At 37.0% G+C, this 20,336-nt stretch overlaps 1 protein-coding gene across 3 annotated transcripts in view; it reads left to right on the forward strand.

The window, feature by feature from the left end:
* EPHA3 (EPH receptor A3) overlaps positions 1 to 20,336 on the forward strand; it is a 344,884-nt gene that overhangs the window by 261,966 nt on the left and 62,582 nt on the right. For all 3 annotated transcript variants that reach the window (XM_042956715.1, XM_042956713.1, XM_042956714.1), the window contains 4 exons: positions 6,604 to 6,728; positions 9,674 to 9,836; positions 17,507 to 17,609; positions 18,319 to 18,386. In XM_042956715.1, coding sequence (XP_042812649.1) covers positions 6,604 to 6,728; positions 9,674 to 9,836; positions 17,507 to 17,609; positions 18,319 to 18,386 — 459 coding nt within the window. The remainder of the gene's footprint in view (positions 1 to 6,603; positions 6,729 to 9,673; positions 9,837 to 17,506; positions 17,610 to 18,318; positions 18,387 to 20,336) is intronic.

Raw genomic sequence — 20,336 nt, forward strand, 5'->3', positions numbered from 1 at the left:
TTCTGTACATCAGAACAGAGGAAGAAGCTGCTTAATATCGCCTAAGGGACTCAGGAAGGGCTTCATGGGAGAATTCTATTAGCCGTGGATTTCTAAGGATTATAAATACAAGAGCGTTTTCACATGGAAAAGGAAAAGATTGAGTGTTCCAGACAGCTAATGTAGCAGCACACTGTGGACAGATGACCGAAGGAATCATCTTCAGAGTTTTAGTTTGAAAGGAGAGCAATAATAATAAAGCTGGTATGGGTGTTGCCATCTTATGAAGAATCTTAAATAATTATGTAATAAATTTCAATTGATATCTCTCATTGTAGTTCAGAATTTCCCAAATGTGAGATCTTAAGAGTTTTCTAATACAAACTTCTTTTTTTTTTTAATTTTTTTTTAACGTTTTATTTATTTTTGAGACAGCGAGAGACAGAGCATGAACAGGGGAGGGTCAGCGAGAGGGAGACAAAGAATCTGAAACAGGCTCCAGGCTCTGAGCTGTCAGCACAGAGCCCGACACAGGGCTCGAACTCAGGGACCGCGAGATCATGACCTGAGCCGAAGTCGGCCACCCAACCGACTGAGCCGCCCAGGCGCCCCAATACAAACTTCTTAAAACTAGATTCTTAGACCTTTCTTTCATTTCTTGTATTTAGTTAATAAGCTTAGAAAAGACTGATTTGAAATTATGAAATTTTCAAAGAGGGCAGGGTTAATGTTTCATTTACTTTATAAAATGATAAGTCATCAAAAGGTGAGAAAGTTGCATTTCTGGAAAAATTGAGATGAAAACTATAGAATCCAATGCAGGTGAAAAACGACAAGAGTTTGAACTGAAACAGGGATGGAAAAGTAGAATTGAATAAAGAAAAGCCATCAGCTTTCAGATTTTGAAGCTGTTGGCTTGCAGGGTTGTTGGTGAGGGAGAATATATAAAGAAGTTTAACTCTGAAATTCAAACTGGTTAGTCTGTAAAGATAGTGAGTCCTGAGACCCAAACAGGAAATTCCAGACAGCAACAGGTTGAGGAAATCAGGATTGGGGTGGTGAGATGGAGAACATTAAACTATGAATGATTATGCTAATTCAAACCCAAGAGTGTTTCTGGATTTAATAGAAGGGTTCACTTCCTAAAAACCAAGAAGGAAATGTTCTTAAGTGGGCATTGTAATGAATGGTACAAAAATATAAGGGAGTAATGCTTTGAAAGGCATGTCTGATTCAAAGTAAAAATCTTTCAACCATTTACTGCATAATATTTTCCCATGGAGATAATTTTAAAAAGCTTTGGCTCACTTAGAAAAGAAATACTGAGCCCTCTTTGTTATTACTTTAACTGGTCCAATCTCTAAACCACAGATACCTCGGAGGTTCATTAGAAATTCCCAAACCCAGAAGGAGGAAAGTCCCAATAAAAACAAACACACCAAACCAGATCCTTTAGGAGTTGAATTTTGAAGTTTTGACTTCCTGATTCTAAGGATGGGTCATATTTTAGCTGCAGAATAATAGTAAATGTAGCTTGAATATACCACAGCTAAAATAATGAATCTCTTCCATGTCTGTCAGTAGATTTGGCGTGTAAGTATATCATGTGTAATTCAAATACAAATTGTAAACCATACAAGCCCCATCTCTAAGCCAATCTCTTTACCTGGAAACCTCTTTAGCCCAATATTTTCTGCTTCTTCATTGAAATTTGTTTTTTTGATTATTTCATTAGATGCAGTCAGTGGCTCAGGTTACACTGGCAATGAGAGAAAATATTGCCTTTCCTTTATAAATAAATAACTGGGGTTCAATTATCAACTATTGAGGGTTATACTTCTCTTATGTCACTGTCCTCTGGACTACCCATTACATGTTTCTGATTCAAGAGGCTACCAATTGCAGTGGTCTGGAACTAGGCAAGTAAATACCCAGTGTACATTCAATCCTTGGTTCCCAGGAAGTGATGTCTCCCCAGAATAGAAATTGAAACCATTTGATAGCAGATTTTACAAAACACATATTACAAGATAACATAAGGTGAAAATATCGGTATAGGTCTATGTAATGACCAAAGAAAATTTTTAATTTTTTTTTCAATGTTTATTTATTTTTGAGAGAGAGAGAGACAGAGCTTGAGTGCGAGCGGGGGAGGGGCAGAGAGAGAGAGGGAGACACAGAATCCGAAGCAGGCTCCAGGCTCCAAGCTGTCAGCACACAGCCCGACACGGGGCTCGAACCCACGAACCGCGAGATCATGACCTAAGCGAAGTCAGACCCTTAACCGACTGAGCCACCCAGATGCCCCATCCAAAGAAAATTTTTAAAGAAGAATTAATTGAAAGAGCCTTGAGCAAGTCAGCTGTGACACCACAGAATTTTTGTAGTACCTTGAAGGGTCATAATTTTTCAGTGGTGTAATGTAAGTATAGGAAGGCTTCGTGGAAGATGATTAACTGTGTGATTCCTGAGCCTCTCTTTCCCTTCCAACCCTTTTCTCTTGTATGTGTATTCTTTTTTTTTTTTTTTTAATTTTTAACCTTTATTTATTTTTGAGACAGAGAGAGACAGAGCATGAATGGGGGAGGGGCAGAGAGAGAGGGAGACACAGAATCGGAAGCAGGCTCCAGGCTCTGAGCCATCAGCCCAGAGCCCAATGCGGGGCTCGAACTCACGGACCGCGAGATCTGACCTGAGCTGAAGTCGGACGCTTAACCGACTGAGCCACCCAGGCGCCCCATCTTGTATGTGTATTCTTTTAGGAAACATTTCAGTTAAAATATAATACATTTCACTGTATAAGTGTATCATGTCTCCATTCTTCATTTTCCAGAGGACATGTATATCCAGTTATACCCAGAACAGCAAAAGCAAAGATCAAATAATTTTTCCCTCTCAAATACCAATATAACCAAAATGTATTTTATACACCAAGACATTATTTGAAAGAGGGTCATTAACTTACTAAAAATTATTTTCTTCTTACTGTTTTAATTTTTCTTGTTACCCCTTTTTCATATTTTTTTCCCTGTATAACTCTGCATTTACTAATCTGCATTAAAGCCTGGACCAGTTTCATAGCAGCCTATTTTGTCATCAACTTCTTTCTCTTAATAAGATAGTCATTTTAGTAATGTATCATTTAATATATATAAAAGAGGCACCAGATTAAAACTCTTAATCTTGGGCTATTGGGGTATTGACCAGTAATTGTTGTTTTAGCTTATAGGACCCACATTTTGCTGGGAAAAAGCTGTGTCTCCTTCTCCTATGTAACTTCTCACTCTAGGTGAGAGCATTTTTCTAGTTTTAGGATATATATATATTTTTTTTTTAATTAATTAATTTATTTTGAGAGAGAAAGGGAGAGAGAGTAAACTCTCAAATGTGCACCAGCGGGCAAAGGGCAGAGAAAGAGGGAGAGAGAGAATTTCTAGCAGGCTCTGTGCTATCAGCACAGAGCCTGATGTGGAGCTCAATCTCAGGAACTGTGAGATCATGTCCTGAGCTGAAATCAAGAGTAAGACAACGGATTGAGTCACCCAGGCTCCCCTAGATTTTTTTTTCATTCCATGTAACTATTACCTGCCATTCTTACAACTCAAAGTTAAAAAAAAAAAGGAAATGAAGACCAAAAAATCAAATCTATTTTATGATATATATGCAATACCATGTTCTGTTAAATACAAAATATAATAATAAATTTAAAGGATTTGTATGGATTTTGGAAACTAGCACTTTGAACAAATCACCCTTTAATACCTGGAAACTAACTTAAAGAGATGTAATCCATATCACTGTTTCTCATTAATATTACAAATTCTGTGAGCACTTAAGGAAGTGTGGATAAATTATACTTCAAGACATGAATTCGGAGTGTTCTAGAAAATCTTTTAAAGAGCACTGATACAGTGTAATGCCCACGGAATTCATCTCTTCCTGCAGTATGTTTCATTATGTCTTAAAATTATTTATTAGGAGAGAGAAAAACAATTTCTGTTAATTATTTATGAATATTAAAACATTGATGAGCATTACCTAAATGTGACAGGATCCCAGCTGGTGCACAGGGCTGACACTGCTGAAATGTAGCCAACACAAGAGGCGTGCACGAAAAGAGCAGAACAAATGACTTAACAGGGGCCTAAAAGCAGCAATCAGAAGAGGTTCATTTAACTTAGAGAAGGCACAAGCTCCGAGCAATTGCCTCTACTTAAGTAAGTGTGGAATTACAAAAGACTATTTATTACAGTCGAACAGGGCCCTGCAGCTTGCTCAAAGATCTTTGAAGAATTTCAGCAGTTATCAAGTCTTGCTCAGTGCAGAAGCAGTGAACGTTGGGCAGATCCCAAGCAGCCTGCAAAGCTTTCATTAAAAAGTTAATACAGCCTTCCTCACAATTGTTCTTTGAAATGAATTATTTTCTCTCTCATTTTTTGTTTTTGTTTTGTTTTTGTTTTGTGTTGTTGTTTTATTTTTGTTTTTTTTTTTTTTAAGGAGAGATGCCATACATGGTAATTTTCAAAACTTCTCTGAAAACTGTATTTTAATTGTTAGGAAAAATAAACCAGTTTCATGGTGATATGGAATGAATGAATGTAGGGTCTCCATGGGTTTACTAAGAAAGTGTTCCAACATCAAGAATCTTTGAAATGCTCTGTAAGTATATATTAAAAGTTATTCCATTAATGGATTTATTTCAGCACGAAAATTAGTGGAATTTCTTCATTTTGTACAAAACAATATTTATTTCCCAGGACATTAGGGCTACAACTTTTCTATTAACAATTAACGAATTGTTGTTTTGTTTTGTTTTTTAAATATAAAGGTTAAAGTAAAAGAAAATAATTCTCAAAAATTAACATATTTTTGTTTATTTATAACTGAATGATGTATTTAGAAACATTGAATACATTTATAAAATTTTAATGAAATATAACCAAAATAAATTATCCTTTGCTAAGAATCAATTCAAGAGCAGCAAACCAGTACAGGTTGGAGGGGTGAGGGTGCTGTGAGGCCAATCCAAGAAATAAAACAATAATATTGAATAGACAAAAATTGAATATGAAAGGTAAATGATGTTAAGTTACATGAAAGGATGTTAATTGCTAATGGGAATAAAATATGGTTAAGAAAATATATTTACTTTCCCATCAGAAAAGCAACAGCTACATTTTTCCTTGGCAAAAGATTAAATTATCATTCCCAGGCCATTAAATGAATGAAGCTTTAATTACAAAAGAGTTCAGAAGATCTTACAAATAATAGAAATAGGAGGATGGGGAATTTATTGAAGCGGATTTTTCATTTAGATTTACCCTTTCTAATACAGTGTCACGAGGCAAGCTTAGCAAAAGCTCTATTTTAAGTAAGGAATACAAATGAAAGGCATTTAGAGACAGGAACAATTTAAGAGGTTAGATGCAAACGTCAGCATGGGACAATCACAGAAACATCAAATCCACAAATAGGAATCTTCCAATGCTGGCTATTTTGGGGAATACAAATACACAGCGTTCTAATGCTTCTTGATTGAGAAAAATCTGTAAGAAAATAGGTCCTTTAGCAGTGAAAACAGTTCAACAGTTAATGTACTTGATAATTCTTGATTTTTGTATTGTTTCATGTTTGCAATTTCTTTTGCTGCATTCTATTAGGGCAGAATGCTGCTGAACCCCACAGTGAGATATTTCAGTTGGCCAGTGTACCAAGGTTGAGATTTGAAACCAGAAGTGCACTGAGGGATAGTACGCATTTTTTTTAATGGAAGGACTTAAGGAGGATATCACTTAAAATATATTTAATCTTCCATTAGAAATGAAGGTAACCGTATGATATCTGATCCAAACAGATGATTTTTATTCATATTCTGTACTTTAGATAATGCATAGCAAAACATAACAAATACAGAGTCAACACCCAATAAGACACCTCAAAATATGTCCCAAGATTTGTGACACGAAGTGTATTCAGTTCCTTGGTATTTTTATTAAATATATATATTTTAAGAAATAAAAATGTAACAGCAGAAGATTGTTGTTTCCTGATATTTTTATTCATGAGAGATTTGGTTAGAAGTCAAGACCTACTATAATATGTTCTAAACCCTGTGTATTTTACAATACAGTAAATATTATTATTATCTATAGATACCAAGGGACTCCTGGTGTGTAATGGATTCCAGTCCTCTTAAAGAGTTGCATATGAAAATGTTATCAATGAGCTGAAGAATCTGGCATTAATAACTTTGCAACATTATAACAAATAGGTAGCCCTGATTTTTTGTTCTTTTTTTAATATATCAAATATATTTCATTGCTTACATTATAGTAGCAGATTGAAAACATCTGCTCACTTGCCACTAGTCCACCAGCAGCTGAAAATCTCAGTTCATTTTCCATAGGCCTGTATGTACCAAGGCTATAATCCAGCTGCTGAGGCTTGATATGGGGCCAGATTAATACTCCAGAGCCTTTGAAATGGAGATAGTGCTTTCTTGCCAAAGATTAGAGCAATGATAGCTTGCATTTGCTTGTTCCCTTCTCGTTCTGCTCTTCCTTACCGGCCTTCCCAATTGGATTGATTTGTGTCCTCCCCCATCCCCTCCCATTTTCCTTACAGCTCCATCACCTGTCATGACGATTAAGAAGGATCGAACATCCAGAAACAGCATCTCTTTATCCTGGCAGGAGCCTGAACACCCTAATGGGATCATATTGGACTACGAGGTCAAATACTATGAAAAGGTGGGGAGATGACGTTAAAGGGTTGGGCTGTGTAGGGAAAGAGGTTACCTTCTTATGAGCTGTGCACTTGCAAAGAAACCAATGGCATTGCTAAGAAATGGTAGAGCTCTGTTTGGAACTTGGGTCCTCTGATACCTTTGATTTATAAGTAGAGTGGTTTTTGAAATCACTGTGCCAAATATCCCCCATTCTATAGCAATAAGCCACAGCAAAGATGTCAGTACCAAACTGAAGCCATCTAGTTATGGCATTGGAAATGACGTTTTTCCTTCTACATTGAGAGACCCCTGTTCTATCAGCTATTTCACAGTGATTCCTTCATCTCTTGATGGTGTTCCTTAGTTTATTGCCTAGGCATCGTTTCCTGACCTTCACATTCACATGAATTTCATTCAGTACAGATACTGAACTGTTGAACTTTGAACTAATAACAAAACCATTGTATAATTGAACTGACAATGAAAAGCTTTCTTGATGTCGTACAAGGTAATTTAGAAGGTGGGCATAGATGGATGAGTCTGGTCCACATCATAAAATTGTGATTCCGTAATACAATTATAAAAATAGGTACATGATTATTTATAAGTAGAATTTAGGATATAGTATTTCATCACTCTAAATGGCACTTATTTTTCTTTGGTTATAAATTATGGTGAGGTTTGAAAGCAAGATGTATTCAAATCTTATCAGAGGTGGGTGGTTTTATAGCTACCAATGTGAACGAAACATATTTGTGTGCAGTTTACAAAGTATTTCAAGGTGAATTAAAAACAAATTGTGCATTCGTAGAGCACTTCATAGAACAATTCTGCATACATTATTTAATTTTGAGCTGTCTGATAATCCTACGAAAGTGGGCAAATAGGTTCATCCACAAATAAGAAAACAGAGTCCATGGCATTATTTGAATTTCTCACAAGCTCACTGCTAATAAACAGGTATCTGTTTTGATTCCAGGCAGCCATGACTCCTCCGTTAGTATGTTTCCCTGTATTACAAGCCTTGCTCTACCTGAGTATGGATTATTAGAGAATTGGTGGTATAAACAGTTGTGCAAAAAAAAAAAAAAGTAATGTATAAACATTTATCTACATTGTGTAGTTATTCTCTTTATTGAGGGTAATGTATTTCACAAGTATGATGCCATTTTTTTCCATACCGCCACATGCAGGGAAAGGAATGTCTCTCTCATTAAAAGAAAACAAGAGGCCTAATAAACTTCACTGTGCTAAAGTCATAGTATAAATAACTTATATCCTAGCTTTTGGTGCTCCACTGTGACACTGTGAAATACTCATCTGATCGAGATCTTCTGTTTTTAAAAGTGTGACAAGATAGATTGGGCAAATATAAGAATCCATGTTTTATACACAATGCAACAAAATAAAAAAAAATTAATGATATGCCTCAGTTCAGATTAGATAACAAAACCAGAAAACACCCAACCTTTAGACATTTAGAGCTAATTCAAAAATACAGTTAATCTATGTTCATATCTTGACAAACATACACAAAATTCTGAAATTGTCAGATTCTACCAACAAAGCACAATGCACATCCTTATATTAAAATAATATTAACCAGTGCAGGAAGAAAATGGCTGAATCTACTTTTTAATCCTTAAACATTTAAAAATTTGATGCAAATTACTTGCAATATTATCTTTAATATATACATTTATATAAATACTTATTTTTATCTTAAATATCTTTTATCTTAAATCATAAATTTAAAAATTATTCTCAAATACATATACACATATATGGACACATGTATATACACATATATGTATGCATATATATATGTATATATACACACATATACATATGCATATACATATATATAATGATGCTTAGAAATGTTTTGAATGTTTCACTAGATTTAAGTTCTGTAAGGTCTAGCTTTCTTTTACTTTTTCTTTTTTTGTTTTTAAGGTCTAGTTTTCTTGACTGTTTACTTCACTAATGATGATGAACAGATTCAAGTTCCAGGCATATGCTCAATTTTTTAAAAAATGAATTAATTCTTTCTGTAAAATAAATATATTTGATCCTCTTTATTATTTAATATACCAACTCAAATGTGATTCAATACATAACCAGCATCATTAACTAAAAAATGTGTGTAATGTACAACTTTTTTTCTGGTAAATTCTGTTATTTTGGTTGAGGATATCCACTCCGGCGCCCCGGCACAGGTGCAGGGCATTCCACCATTGTTCAAAATCAGGTTACCCATAAAGTGCTCAGTATATGTTAATGTGCCTTAGGGGAAAAACACAATTCTCTGAAAATCCGAGTTTTGCACACAAGGCTTGACACAAAGACTTTACTGTTACTTTGCACTGTGAATTTCCTAACATACAATGTAAGTGTCCTGGAGAAGCTCCTTTGGGGAAATGTCTCTAGGCTTTGATCTGAAGATATCTGTCTCTGCTAAACCACAGTGACTTAGATTAAATACAGTGCACATATAAGTGATGCTGAGAAATTTAATGTAGCGCTATATGTAAAACCTGGGCCTTTTTAAAGTTTAATATTTTATAATTGATATCTTTCTGAGAATCAGTAGGGCATCCCTATTAGGTTTAATTCAAAAGGGTATGTTCCTCTTTGTAAGTTTATTTTTGAAATTGGATTGAAGCTTTCATTCAGGGTTGGCTGTGAAGAAAGCATATCATTTGCATGTTCACTAACCAGTAAGAATGAAAACTAACTTTTCCTGCTTTATGTGCAAGACACAAATCATTTTATCCAAATTAGGAAATTCGGTATATATTGTTAGCTTCAAAATGCCTCTGTTGTGTTCAGAGAGTGAAATAATTGTCACCTCTTTTATATGTCCTATGTTAAAATCTGAAAGAACTGGTTTTGGGTGGCTCACCTTTTTACCATCCAATAGCCTTATGAAGATTTGATTGTAACATGATTTTTCTTACCTCAAAGCAGGAGCAAGAGACAAGTTATACCATTCTGAGGGCAAGAGGCACGAATGTTACCATCAGTAGCCTCAAGCCTGACACTACTTACGTATTCCAAATCCGAGCCCGAACTGCAGCTGGCTATGGGACCAACAGTCGCAAGTTTGAATTTGAAACTAGCCCGGACTGTATGTATTATTTCAGTATAGGGTGTAGGGGGGAGGGCTGTTGCAAAGTTGTCTGATAATTCACTCTTTTTCCCCTATCTAAATTTAGATAATATGTTGACATTTAGACACATTGAAAGTGTACTGCTTGAAATATTTAGCCGTTTATATAGCGTTGGGTCTGTAGTGTGGGTATGCATCTGTGTGGGTTTTTTTTTCTTTTTTACGAATCAAACATATTCTAAGGCCTGGAATGCTACTGGTCTTCTGTTGGCCATAAATTGCTTTGAGGAACGCCATTTAATATGGTAACATACTCCCAGTACCTGTTCATCCAGATGTTCCAGGTTCATTGCATGATTCAGTGAACTACGAAAAGAAACTTGCTGATCCATGAGGATTTTAATATTGTTTTAATCCTTAACATATTCAATCTTGTATCACTTGGAGATTAAGGATTTTCTAAAACCTGATTTATCACCTCATTCACATTCACAAGCAATTTGGATAATCTTGTGTGTCTGACACCAAATTTGGCATAGACTGGTCTAAAATTGGCAAACATTTTCCCAGTAGCATTTCTCTTTTCTTCAAATGCATTTGCTTCATATTAGAAAAACCCTCTGCTAAAATATGATTTTCAAAAAGCTAATAAATATCATGGCCATGGTACTAAGATGGAGGGAACACAAGTTCAACTTCAAGCTAAGGATTTTATTTAGTGTATTAATTAATGAGGAGACTATTATATATTTATTTCTGTTTATTATATTCTAAAAAAGATTAAACTGGTTTATTTGTTTTTTAGATTAAACTTGTTTAAAGGAAAATTTGAAGAACAGATAAATATGCATATATAAATACATATTTGTGTGTGTATATATTACAGACAATCAGGAATACTTAAATTTATTAATTTGTCCCAGATTGATTAATATCCTATAGGACAATAAATGTAATGATTGGAGTCATCTTTTCTACTGTACATAAACCAGTTCTATCTCTAGTGAACGTTTTATTTTAATTGTAATGGGAAAAATTGTATACATCACTCAGTTTCCTGCAACTTAAATTCACAGTTGTAAAATAGCCTAGAAAGACAATCAAAGATGAACTCCCTTTAGAAAAAATCATCCAGGGAGGGTCTGACAATGGCCAGCACAGTACTGAAGAGAAACCCAGTAATCTCTTTTGACTGTTCTGATTTGGCATTTCTCCTGGCATGTGTATTTCCTGTCTAAATATTTTGTCTGCGATCTAAAAGCACATTGGTTTTGGTATGGTAATATTTTTATTATGCCCACAATCCATACCTAATAGAAACATTAAAAGGTAAACACAAATTATAAAAAACAGTTTAAGTTAAATAATAGTTACTGTATCAAACAGTTATGCTATTTTATGGCACACCTTTTGTCAGCTGATTGGAAACGCCCCTTAACCATAACCAGCTGTGCCTTCCGCAAGGTGTTGAGAATCTAGTGTTCTTAGAAATTATCAGCTCACGCTGAAACGCGGTAATTCTTCTAACTCGAAGGCGAGCTGCCATCCCCCAAAATACTAATCTATATATACTTCAAAACCTCTGCTAATTCTCCTGTGATGGATACACGTGTTTTCACCTGTGGGGCGGTCTTGGGAGTGCCTGCTCGGATGTCCCTGCCACCAAGTCAGCAGCAGCAGACAGCCTTCCTCTGCTGCACCTGCCAGGACCCACCGCAGGCCTCCTGCAGGGGCCACGCTCTCCTCCATGACTAAACACCGCAAGGGCACAGGAGTCAGCCTCTTCTGCCTAAGGCAGGACTCGTCCACGGGCAGCCTTCCCTCTGGGACTCCAAAGAGAAATGGCTCTCTGAGAACATTAGAAACCAGAACGTTATAAAATACCATGAAAGTGGATCCCGAACAGGTTTAAAACAAATTTAAAATTTTAGATGACATCATAACGGAGTTTAATTGCAATTTAACATTGGTAGTTCTCAATCTTTTTGTAACATTTAAGTAATGCAAAAAAGTTGCCTTTTTTTAAAGATTTTATTTGTAAGTAATCTCTACACCCAAAGTGGGACTGGAAATCACAACCCCGAGATCAAGAGTCGTGGGCTCCACCGGCTGAGCCAGTGAGGCGCCCCGCAAACAAGTTTCTTGTTCTGAAATGATTACAAATTGAATTTTTTTTCAAACTTTTAAATGGTTATTTAAGTTAAGAACAACAAAACCTACATTTGCTTTACCAAGAAAGATCACAAATCCCAGAAAGCGAAAAAACACATGTTCATTATATCCTGTGGTAGAAATTAGGTATATCAAGGGGCAGGAGGGTCAGATCACCATTAGATAAACATATTTTCTGTTTTTAAACAGCACTTAACTCTGGGTGATATGTAAATTTTCAAAGGGAACAACAAATCCCAATATACTAATGTGATTCCAGATTTACTACAGATACTGCTGTGGCAGCATTCTGCACGAACCTCTAATGGGGCTTCCGTGTCTGAGGTTTAAGAAATATTCCATTTGAAAATTACAGGGTTTGGGGGTTTTGCCAAATAAGTTTTATATTTGCAATACTTCCACTGATGGATACAGCAGATGAAAAAAGAGTAAGAAGGAAAAGATGAGCTTTTTAACATCATGTTCCTCATTTATAAAAATCTTTGAGTGGTACGGTTTGATATTTTAAAAACTCAGTTTACTCTTTTTCACCATAGAATTCTTCCAGACTTTAAATATGGATGAGAAAAAAAGGTATCTTTTGTCCTAGGGAGAAAAAAAGACAAAATCAACTCTCTGTTTTTTTAATCAGAATGATGTATTCATAAAAATTCGTTCTAAGAACTTAAGAGTCTTGTTATATATTGATATTTAAAATATATATATATATATAATAAAAGACTGATGTTTGTATTTCTTTAACATTTTGCTCTTTATTCTAATTTTTTTCTAGTTTTTATTTTTAAAAATTATATTAGAAGTTATCTTTCATAACACATATAGATATTTCTTAGTAGAACAAAGTGGGTTTTTACCTGGAGTTTAGATAATATTTTTTGTAATTATCTTTTTTTTTTTAATGTTTATTTTTGAGACAGAGTGTTAGTGAGGAGGGGAAGAGAGAGAGAGACAGAGACACAGAATCCCAAGCAGGCTCCAGGCTCTGAGCTGTCAGCACAGGGCCCGACGCGGGGCTCAAACTCACGAACGGGGAGATCATGACCTGAGCAGAAGTCGGATGCTTAACCAACTAAGTCACCCAGGGGCCCCAAAATGTCTTATTTTTTATAGTTATTATCATCTTCATTTCACAAAGAGACTGAGGCATAGAGAGGTTTAAGTAAGCTTTCCAAAATCACACAATTGGTTAATGACAGGTCTGATTCGAGAACCTATGTATTTATGTGATAATATATTAAGCATTTTCTTTCTTTTTTGTTGAGTTTTTTGTTTTTGTTTTTTTGAGAGAGAGAAAGAGTGAGCAGGGGAGGGGCAGAGAGAGAGAGAGAGAGAGAGAGAGAGAGAGAGAGAGAGAGAATCCCAAGCAGGCTTGCACTGACAGGAACCCTGAAATCATTACCTGAGCCAAAATCAAGGCTTGGACGATTAACCCACCGAGCCATCCAGGGACCCATTAAGCACTTTCATAAGCATTTTATTTGATCCTGTTCCATAAGTTATTCCGGTACTATTATTTCCTTTATACATGGTTTAGGACAGAGTTTATGTGTGTTTTTTCTCGGGTTGCATAACTAGGAAGTAGAGTCAGTGAACCTAGAATCTCCAAATTTTGGAGTACTAATCTAGTGCTGCAGATGTACATTAAAAAAAAAAAAAGATATTATGCTGAAATTGTAGAGTTCATAGGAGTAAAGGGGCTTCCCTAGAGTCAAGGTGGCATCTCCAAAGCACGAAGTACAAACAGAATGAAACTGACGTGCTTGGGAAAACAGACAAGTCAACTGTCTGGAAACCCTCACTGGGCAGAAACTGAATCCACAGCACTTTTTGCCAGTTTTTTACTGGAGAAATGAAATAATAAAAATAGATAACATTTATTAAGCACTTACTCAGTGCTTGGAACTATTTTAAGTGTTTTGCTTGTATTAACCCATTTAATCCTTGCAACAGTGATCTTGTGTCACACAGCAAAATAAGTGCAAATCCAAGCATTCTGTTTCACGAGACTGAGCTCCTAACCAGTCTGCTTTAGGGAGAGAAGGTCGGCTGTATGTGCAGGATGTTCTAAATGGGAAGTGGCCAGAAACAGGGGAAGCAGTTTGCTTGTGGGAAAACATATTCAAAATGAGTTTCTAAGACATGTAATAGACAGCAATTTTTAAAAGTGTTCCACGTAACATTTTTAGACAACTCTATAATGCATTTATTCAAAATCCCTCATTATAAATGTTTGCTAATTTCACTAACAAAAATGATCCATTTTGATTATGTGCCTTAGGTAGTCCCCAGGATTCATAGATATTTAGAGCTGGAGGACATTGCAGAGGTGTCCTAATTTAATTCTGTCTGTGACAGAAAAAGAAACAGAGAATTCCTCTTCCTTCTATCATGCTTCCTCTCCCAGTTTCATTGACATTTATCTCACCTCCTGGCTAAACTTCACAGAGAATGCAGACCTTGCTGCACTTTAGAAGTTACTACGATGTACGTACAACATGGAAAGCATGAGATAGAGTTATTATTATAGGTTTACGGAGCATTATTGAATCACTAGGTTAAGTTACTTTACAAACTAATCACGGATCTGTATCCAATGGATAGATATGTATCCGTCCAGGGGTTCTGGGAGAGAGATGTTAAGATGGACTTCTATGAGCTTTATAGGGGAAAATGCAGAGAGAGCAAAGAGGCGGGAAGAACAGAAGCGGTCAGGCTGCACCTCTTGCTGGGATGTCTGTCAGCGTCTGTGAAGAGGTGGAGGGAAAGAGAAGAGTGGAGAAGGAGGAGATTCAGCCAGCAGCGCAGCTCTTCGGGTTTCCCCTGGGGGTCCCGCAAGCGGTGGGGAGCCCCAGAGTGAAGACTGCCTTAGAGGAGTCCTGTACTGAGCAGGGAGGGCCTGGCTCCAGTCCCCTTGTAGTGTTTAGTCATGGAGGGGAGGGTGGCCCGTGCATGAAGGCTGCGGTGGGTCCTGAAGGTGCAGCAGCTGGAGGCTGTCTGCCCGCTGCAAATTTGGCAGTGGGAAGATGCGAGCAGGCACTCCCGTGCCTGCCACAGTGGTGTAAACAGTTTGCTGGTAGTAAAGAATAAAGAGCTTGCAGCAGTTTATATTATGAGGATGCCATCCTACCACACTTGGAGCTCTTATTTTCAGATGCTTGGAAAACTTCTTACAGCCCATCTGCCATGTCTCTTTATTTGCATCATTTAGCTCTCCCTAAAACTGCATTATTTTCAAGAAATCCTTCCAAACTTAGATTTTGATCAGGCTGAACATTTGATAATGGCGTCTGGAGAGGTGATAGTATTCAAATAATCACACTCTCTCTTCTAAGCTCTTTAGATACACCGCTCATTCATTTGTTCAATCAGCATTTACTACAAGGGCAATATATGTTAAAATACGAGCATGTGAAAGGCCTTGTTCCGGAAGCTGCGTATATTTTAGAGTCTAGATATTAGGATGCTTATGGAGTTTAATAGCAGATGAGGCTGGAGGTGTAGGCAAGGAACAGGATCTTCAATGGCTTTACCTGCTCTGCTACAGAATTTGCATTTTACCTTAAAAGTGATGGAGAGGGCGCCTGGGTGGCTTGGTCGCTTAAGCGTCCGACTTCGGCTCAGGTCATGATCTCACGGTCCCTGAGTTCGAGCCCCATGTCGGGCTGTGTGCTGACAGCTCAGAGCCTGGAGCCTGTTTCAGATTCTGTGTCTCCCTCTCTCTCTGCCCCTCCCCTGTTCATGCTCTGTCTCTCTCTGTCTCAAAAATAAATAAACGTTAAAAAAAAATTTTTTTTTTAAAAAGTGATGGAGAGCCCTGCAAAACTTTTATGCATGACAACAGCATGATCAAATTGATGGTTTAGAAGGAATATTCTACTGGCCAGATAAAAGATAGGAAAGACATGCAAATAAAGACCAATTAGGATTTTCTAATTGTAATCCAGAAGAACTAAAAAACACTTAAAACAGTTTGGTGATTAATTGGATAGTGAATGATGAGGTGAGGGAGAAGACAAGGTGATTTTGTATTTGTGTTCTCTGTCTTTGCTACTCGAAACATGGTCTGGAATCAGCCAGCATCAGCATCACTGGAAGCTCATAAGGAAAGCACAGTCTCAGGGCACCTGGGTGGCTCAGTGTCCAACTCTTGATTTTGGCTCAGATCATGATCCCAGCGCCATGGGATTGAACCCCATGTCGAGCCCCGCACCAAGCTCCATGTTGAGTCTAGAGCCTGCTTAAGGTTCTCTCTCTCTCTGTCTCTCTCTCTCTGTCTCTCTGCCCTCTCCCCTACACCCCTCTAAAATAAAATAAAACAAATTTAAAAAGAGAAAAGAAAAGCAGTTTCAGTCCCCACTCTAGACCGACTGAATCAGAAACTTCTTTTCCAAGATTCCCAAGTGGTTTGAATGAACATTGAAGTTAGAGAAGCACTGGTCTAGCTCAAGGGTCAGTAGACTTTTTCTGTAAAGGGCTAGATAATAAATATTTTAGGCTGTGTGTGTAGACAGCCTCTGTGCTCTTACTCAACTTGGCTATTGTAGCATAAAAGCAGCCATAGATAATACACAAATGAATGTGGCTGTGCTCCAATACAACTTTACTTATGGACACCAAATTTTGAATTTTACATAATTTCTACGTGTCAAAAATCTTCTTTTGACTTTTTACAACCATGAAGCAAATGTGAAACCATTCTAAGCTCCTGAGGTATACAAAAACTGGTAGCAGGCCAGGTTTGACTCCCGGACTATTTTTAGGTGAGTGAGTGATGAGACATTCACAAAGGTAGGAGAGCAATTTGTTGGTGGTATGTGTTAAAAAAAAAAAAAAAAACGAAAAAACGAGAAAAAAAAAACATTTTAATAACTCTAGATATTGCAAAATAATTAAGCTTGTTTAGAAAGCTTTTAGGGCACCTGGGTGGCCTAGTGGGTTAAGCATCAGACTTCAGCTCAGGTCTGATCTCAACTTTTGTCACTTTGAGCCCTATGCTGGGCTTTGTGCTGACAGCTCAGAGCCTGGAGCCTGCTTGGGATTCTGTATCTCCCTCTCTCTCTCTGCCCCTCCCCCACTCGTGCTCTGTCTTCTCTCTCTCAGAAATAAATCAACATTAAAAAAAAAAATTAGGGATCTTTTATAATTTCATTCAGGGAAATCTGACCTGTTCACTGTGTTCCTCTGATAACTTCTGGTGTATCCAATGAGTTTCTTTGCAGTAAGCCTACAGAAAACCAGTCCAGGATGTTTCGCAGAGTCTGCACTCAAGTAGCATTTGATTGATGCCATTGAAAGAGAGTATCTTATCTTATTAATTGGAAATTTCAAGCACCCTTATAGGCACTGTCTGTTTTTACACTAACGTGGGGAATTCTGTTTATACTGTATGAAGCAGGAAGCCACGTTTTAGGTAAAACCAGAGTAACTACGACTGAGTTTATCAGCTTTTCCATGCCGATGTTAGTTATGGTGTGTTAATGCCTGTCCTTTTCTTCTTTTTCTCCTCCACCCCCCAGCTTTCTCCATCTCCGGTGAAAACAGCCAAGTGGTAATGATTGCCATTTCAGCGGCAGTGGCCATTATTCTCCTCACAGTGGTCACCTACGTTTTGATAGGGAGGTGAGTTTGCGGTCTCTTTTACGACCACTCATTATTGCTCTGCTCGCTCCCCTGAATTGGGCTACAATCTGAAGACTGTGGTCAATGAAGTATTTTAACAACTAAGAATGTCTCTGCTTGTATCTATTCTTTCTTCCCTTCCCTTTCTTTTGTTTCTCCATCTTTAGTTTTGATTTTCTTTTTTTTTTTTAATCCATGAAATTCCTGCCCCACTTTTCAACCTCATACCACTTCTCCCTTTTGACCTAGTTTGCGGTTTTTACTCTCTTTTTCCAATTGTTCTCTCACTCTTGAAATACACCCCAGATTTCCCTGCCACTTTCTCACCCAGAACACTGGTAAGGCAGCACAGCACTAATCGCCGACAATGGAGACTTTACCCTTCATTCATTCTAACAGCAGTTGTTAAAAAAAAAATACTATAAACACTTTCTAAGGCCATTATAAAAACTGAACTGAAGGGGTCTGCACAGTGGGGAAGCAACTCTGCATATCTCCTCATTAGGCAGCTTTCCAGAGTCCCCAGAGAAAGAGGCTTTCTATAAAGGATTTAGAAAATATGAAGTCATTAAACTTTCACTAAAGCATTTAATTGTTTGAGGAAAATGCCTTATTTTTTTTTTTTTTTTTGTGCTTTGCACATTCTGAGCATAGATAATTGCTTTCATATATTTTCTTTCTGTGTTCTCTTCCCCTGACTTCCCTCCAGGTTCTGTGGCTATAACAAGTCAAAACATGGTGCTGATGAAAAAAGACTTCATTTTGGGAATGGACATTGTAAGTTCCTAAGCTGTTTTGGTGCTTTGGTTTCACCGTTCTAGTTTTAGCCTTATTGATACATAATTGGATAACTTCCCCACAAAGCAGAGAATGTAAAAGGAGTTTTAGGAAAGAATTGAGTAGATTAAATTAATTTAAAATGGGGAAGGAAATTCATGGCTCTGCATGAAGTAATTTTTGCATGGTCACATTTCAGCATCCTTCAGCAAAGTGAAGGATAACCTATGGTTTATAGCCAAATAATGTACATGATGGGGAGTGTGTACTGTAGTCAGCTCTGCGTAGCTGAAAGGCAAAGCGTATCTTCCATTTCCTTATTTCTCGTCCTTCGCTAAAATCTAAATAGGAACCTTGTCCCTTTCCGAACTCCCAAATAAATATAAACAACCTCTGTTTATGTGAAACGCCGTAGTCTATTTTGTCAACCAACCAGGAGAGAGCCTTTAAAATAAACTGTTTATTTTGGAGTTACACGATACCTAACTGGTCGGAAAGCCAGCACTTTTCCCTCATATGTTAATACCAAGCAATTTCGTCTCCTTTTAATATTTTCTAAAGGAAATAGTCTTTTGGGAAACAAAGTGTTTATATCTAATAAGAGGACTGACTCTTTTTTTTCTTCTTCTGGCAAAACAAATCATCCCAGGCATTTTGATTTTCCAAACGATGTGGCAATTACTAATCAGTGGACTCAAAGGGAATAGCATGTTCTTATGGAAATTAGTGCAGACTAAACTCATACTTTCGTGCTCTCAGATCGTCTCAATATGACTGACGTAGTCTTGTAAGCATCACTTTCTTTGATTCGCTATTGCCTTGTAAAATTATTTTCAGTTCAGCATGATACTTCATATCCGTCATTGGCTTTGCATCTAAAAACTATAGCTCCCCTTATAACTCAAGTTAACAGCTTGATTACCTGTTGCTAACATGCAGGAGGCACACAGTAGCTTGCAAAAAAAGAAAAAGAGAATGTGTTCCAAAATGTAAACTGATGTGAGCTGGACACAGTGACAGTTTACAAAGGGCATTGTTTGTTCTATCCTTCTCATTGTAGTCATCACAGAATAATTCACAAAAGCCAAAGCGCTACCTTCCTCATGGCAACATCTCATCATTTTAGATTACTTTAAGAGAATGAATGAACAAATTGCAGGAGGCTTATGTAGCTTTTTTTCATGGTCCCCCCCCAAAAACAGTGAGTCACAGCTGCCGTGCATAAATTAGAGCAGTCACATTCCTGTGGATTAAACTGTTCCTAATTTGAGTTGGATAGTCAATGTAAATATTGTCTTTAGAGTAAAACAGTACTGATTTGGGTCTTTTAATATCGGAATTGTAAATCTCATGAATTTGGAACAATGATAAATTTCTGTGTCTCAATGGTAAGCACATTCCTCTATCACTCCAATCTGTTTTAGCTCTTGGTTTTTCTAGTGGAGTTGGTTGAAACTTTAATTTTCTTCAAATGTACAATGTCTTTATGATAGACAAACAAAAAAGAAATGCATTTTATCCTAGCTGTAAGGGCATAAAATAACTTATATGCATGTCATAAACTTTCTGAGTCTTAGTGCTACAGCTGGTTTATTTCAGACCATTTATTTGGTATTACTTTAAAAAGCTCTAGCTATGAACTATTCCCTCCAGTCTTGTTACAAATCCTATAATATTGCTTCAAAAGGAAAGAAATGTGTTTCACCTCCTAAGATCCTGTCCCCTTGCCCTCTCTGGCTAGGCCTTTTTATTTTTTGCTATCCTTAGGGCAGCTCATGCTGGTAAAATGGAAATGTAAATTATTGTGTTTGCACAGAACGAGCTGTAAAGTAGTACAGCTTAACACGTGTGCATGTGTTTATTATCTGGTTTTCTTGACACAGCCCAGTTACTCTGTATGTTGCCCTTAATTATTGGTGTGAAGGGATTATGTGCCTTGTATCCTGCATC

This window comes from Panthera tigris, chromosome C2 (genome assembly GCF_018350195.1).
Source record: "Panthera tigris isolate Pti1 chromosome C2, P.tigris_Pti1_mat1.1, whole genome shotgun sequence".
In the NCBI taxonomy this organism is placed as follows: Eukaryota; Metazoa; Chordata; class Mammalia; order Carnivora; family Felidae; genus Panthera; species Panthera tigris.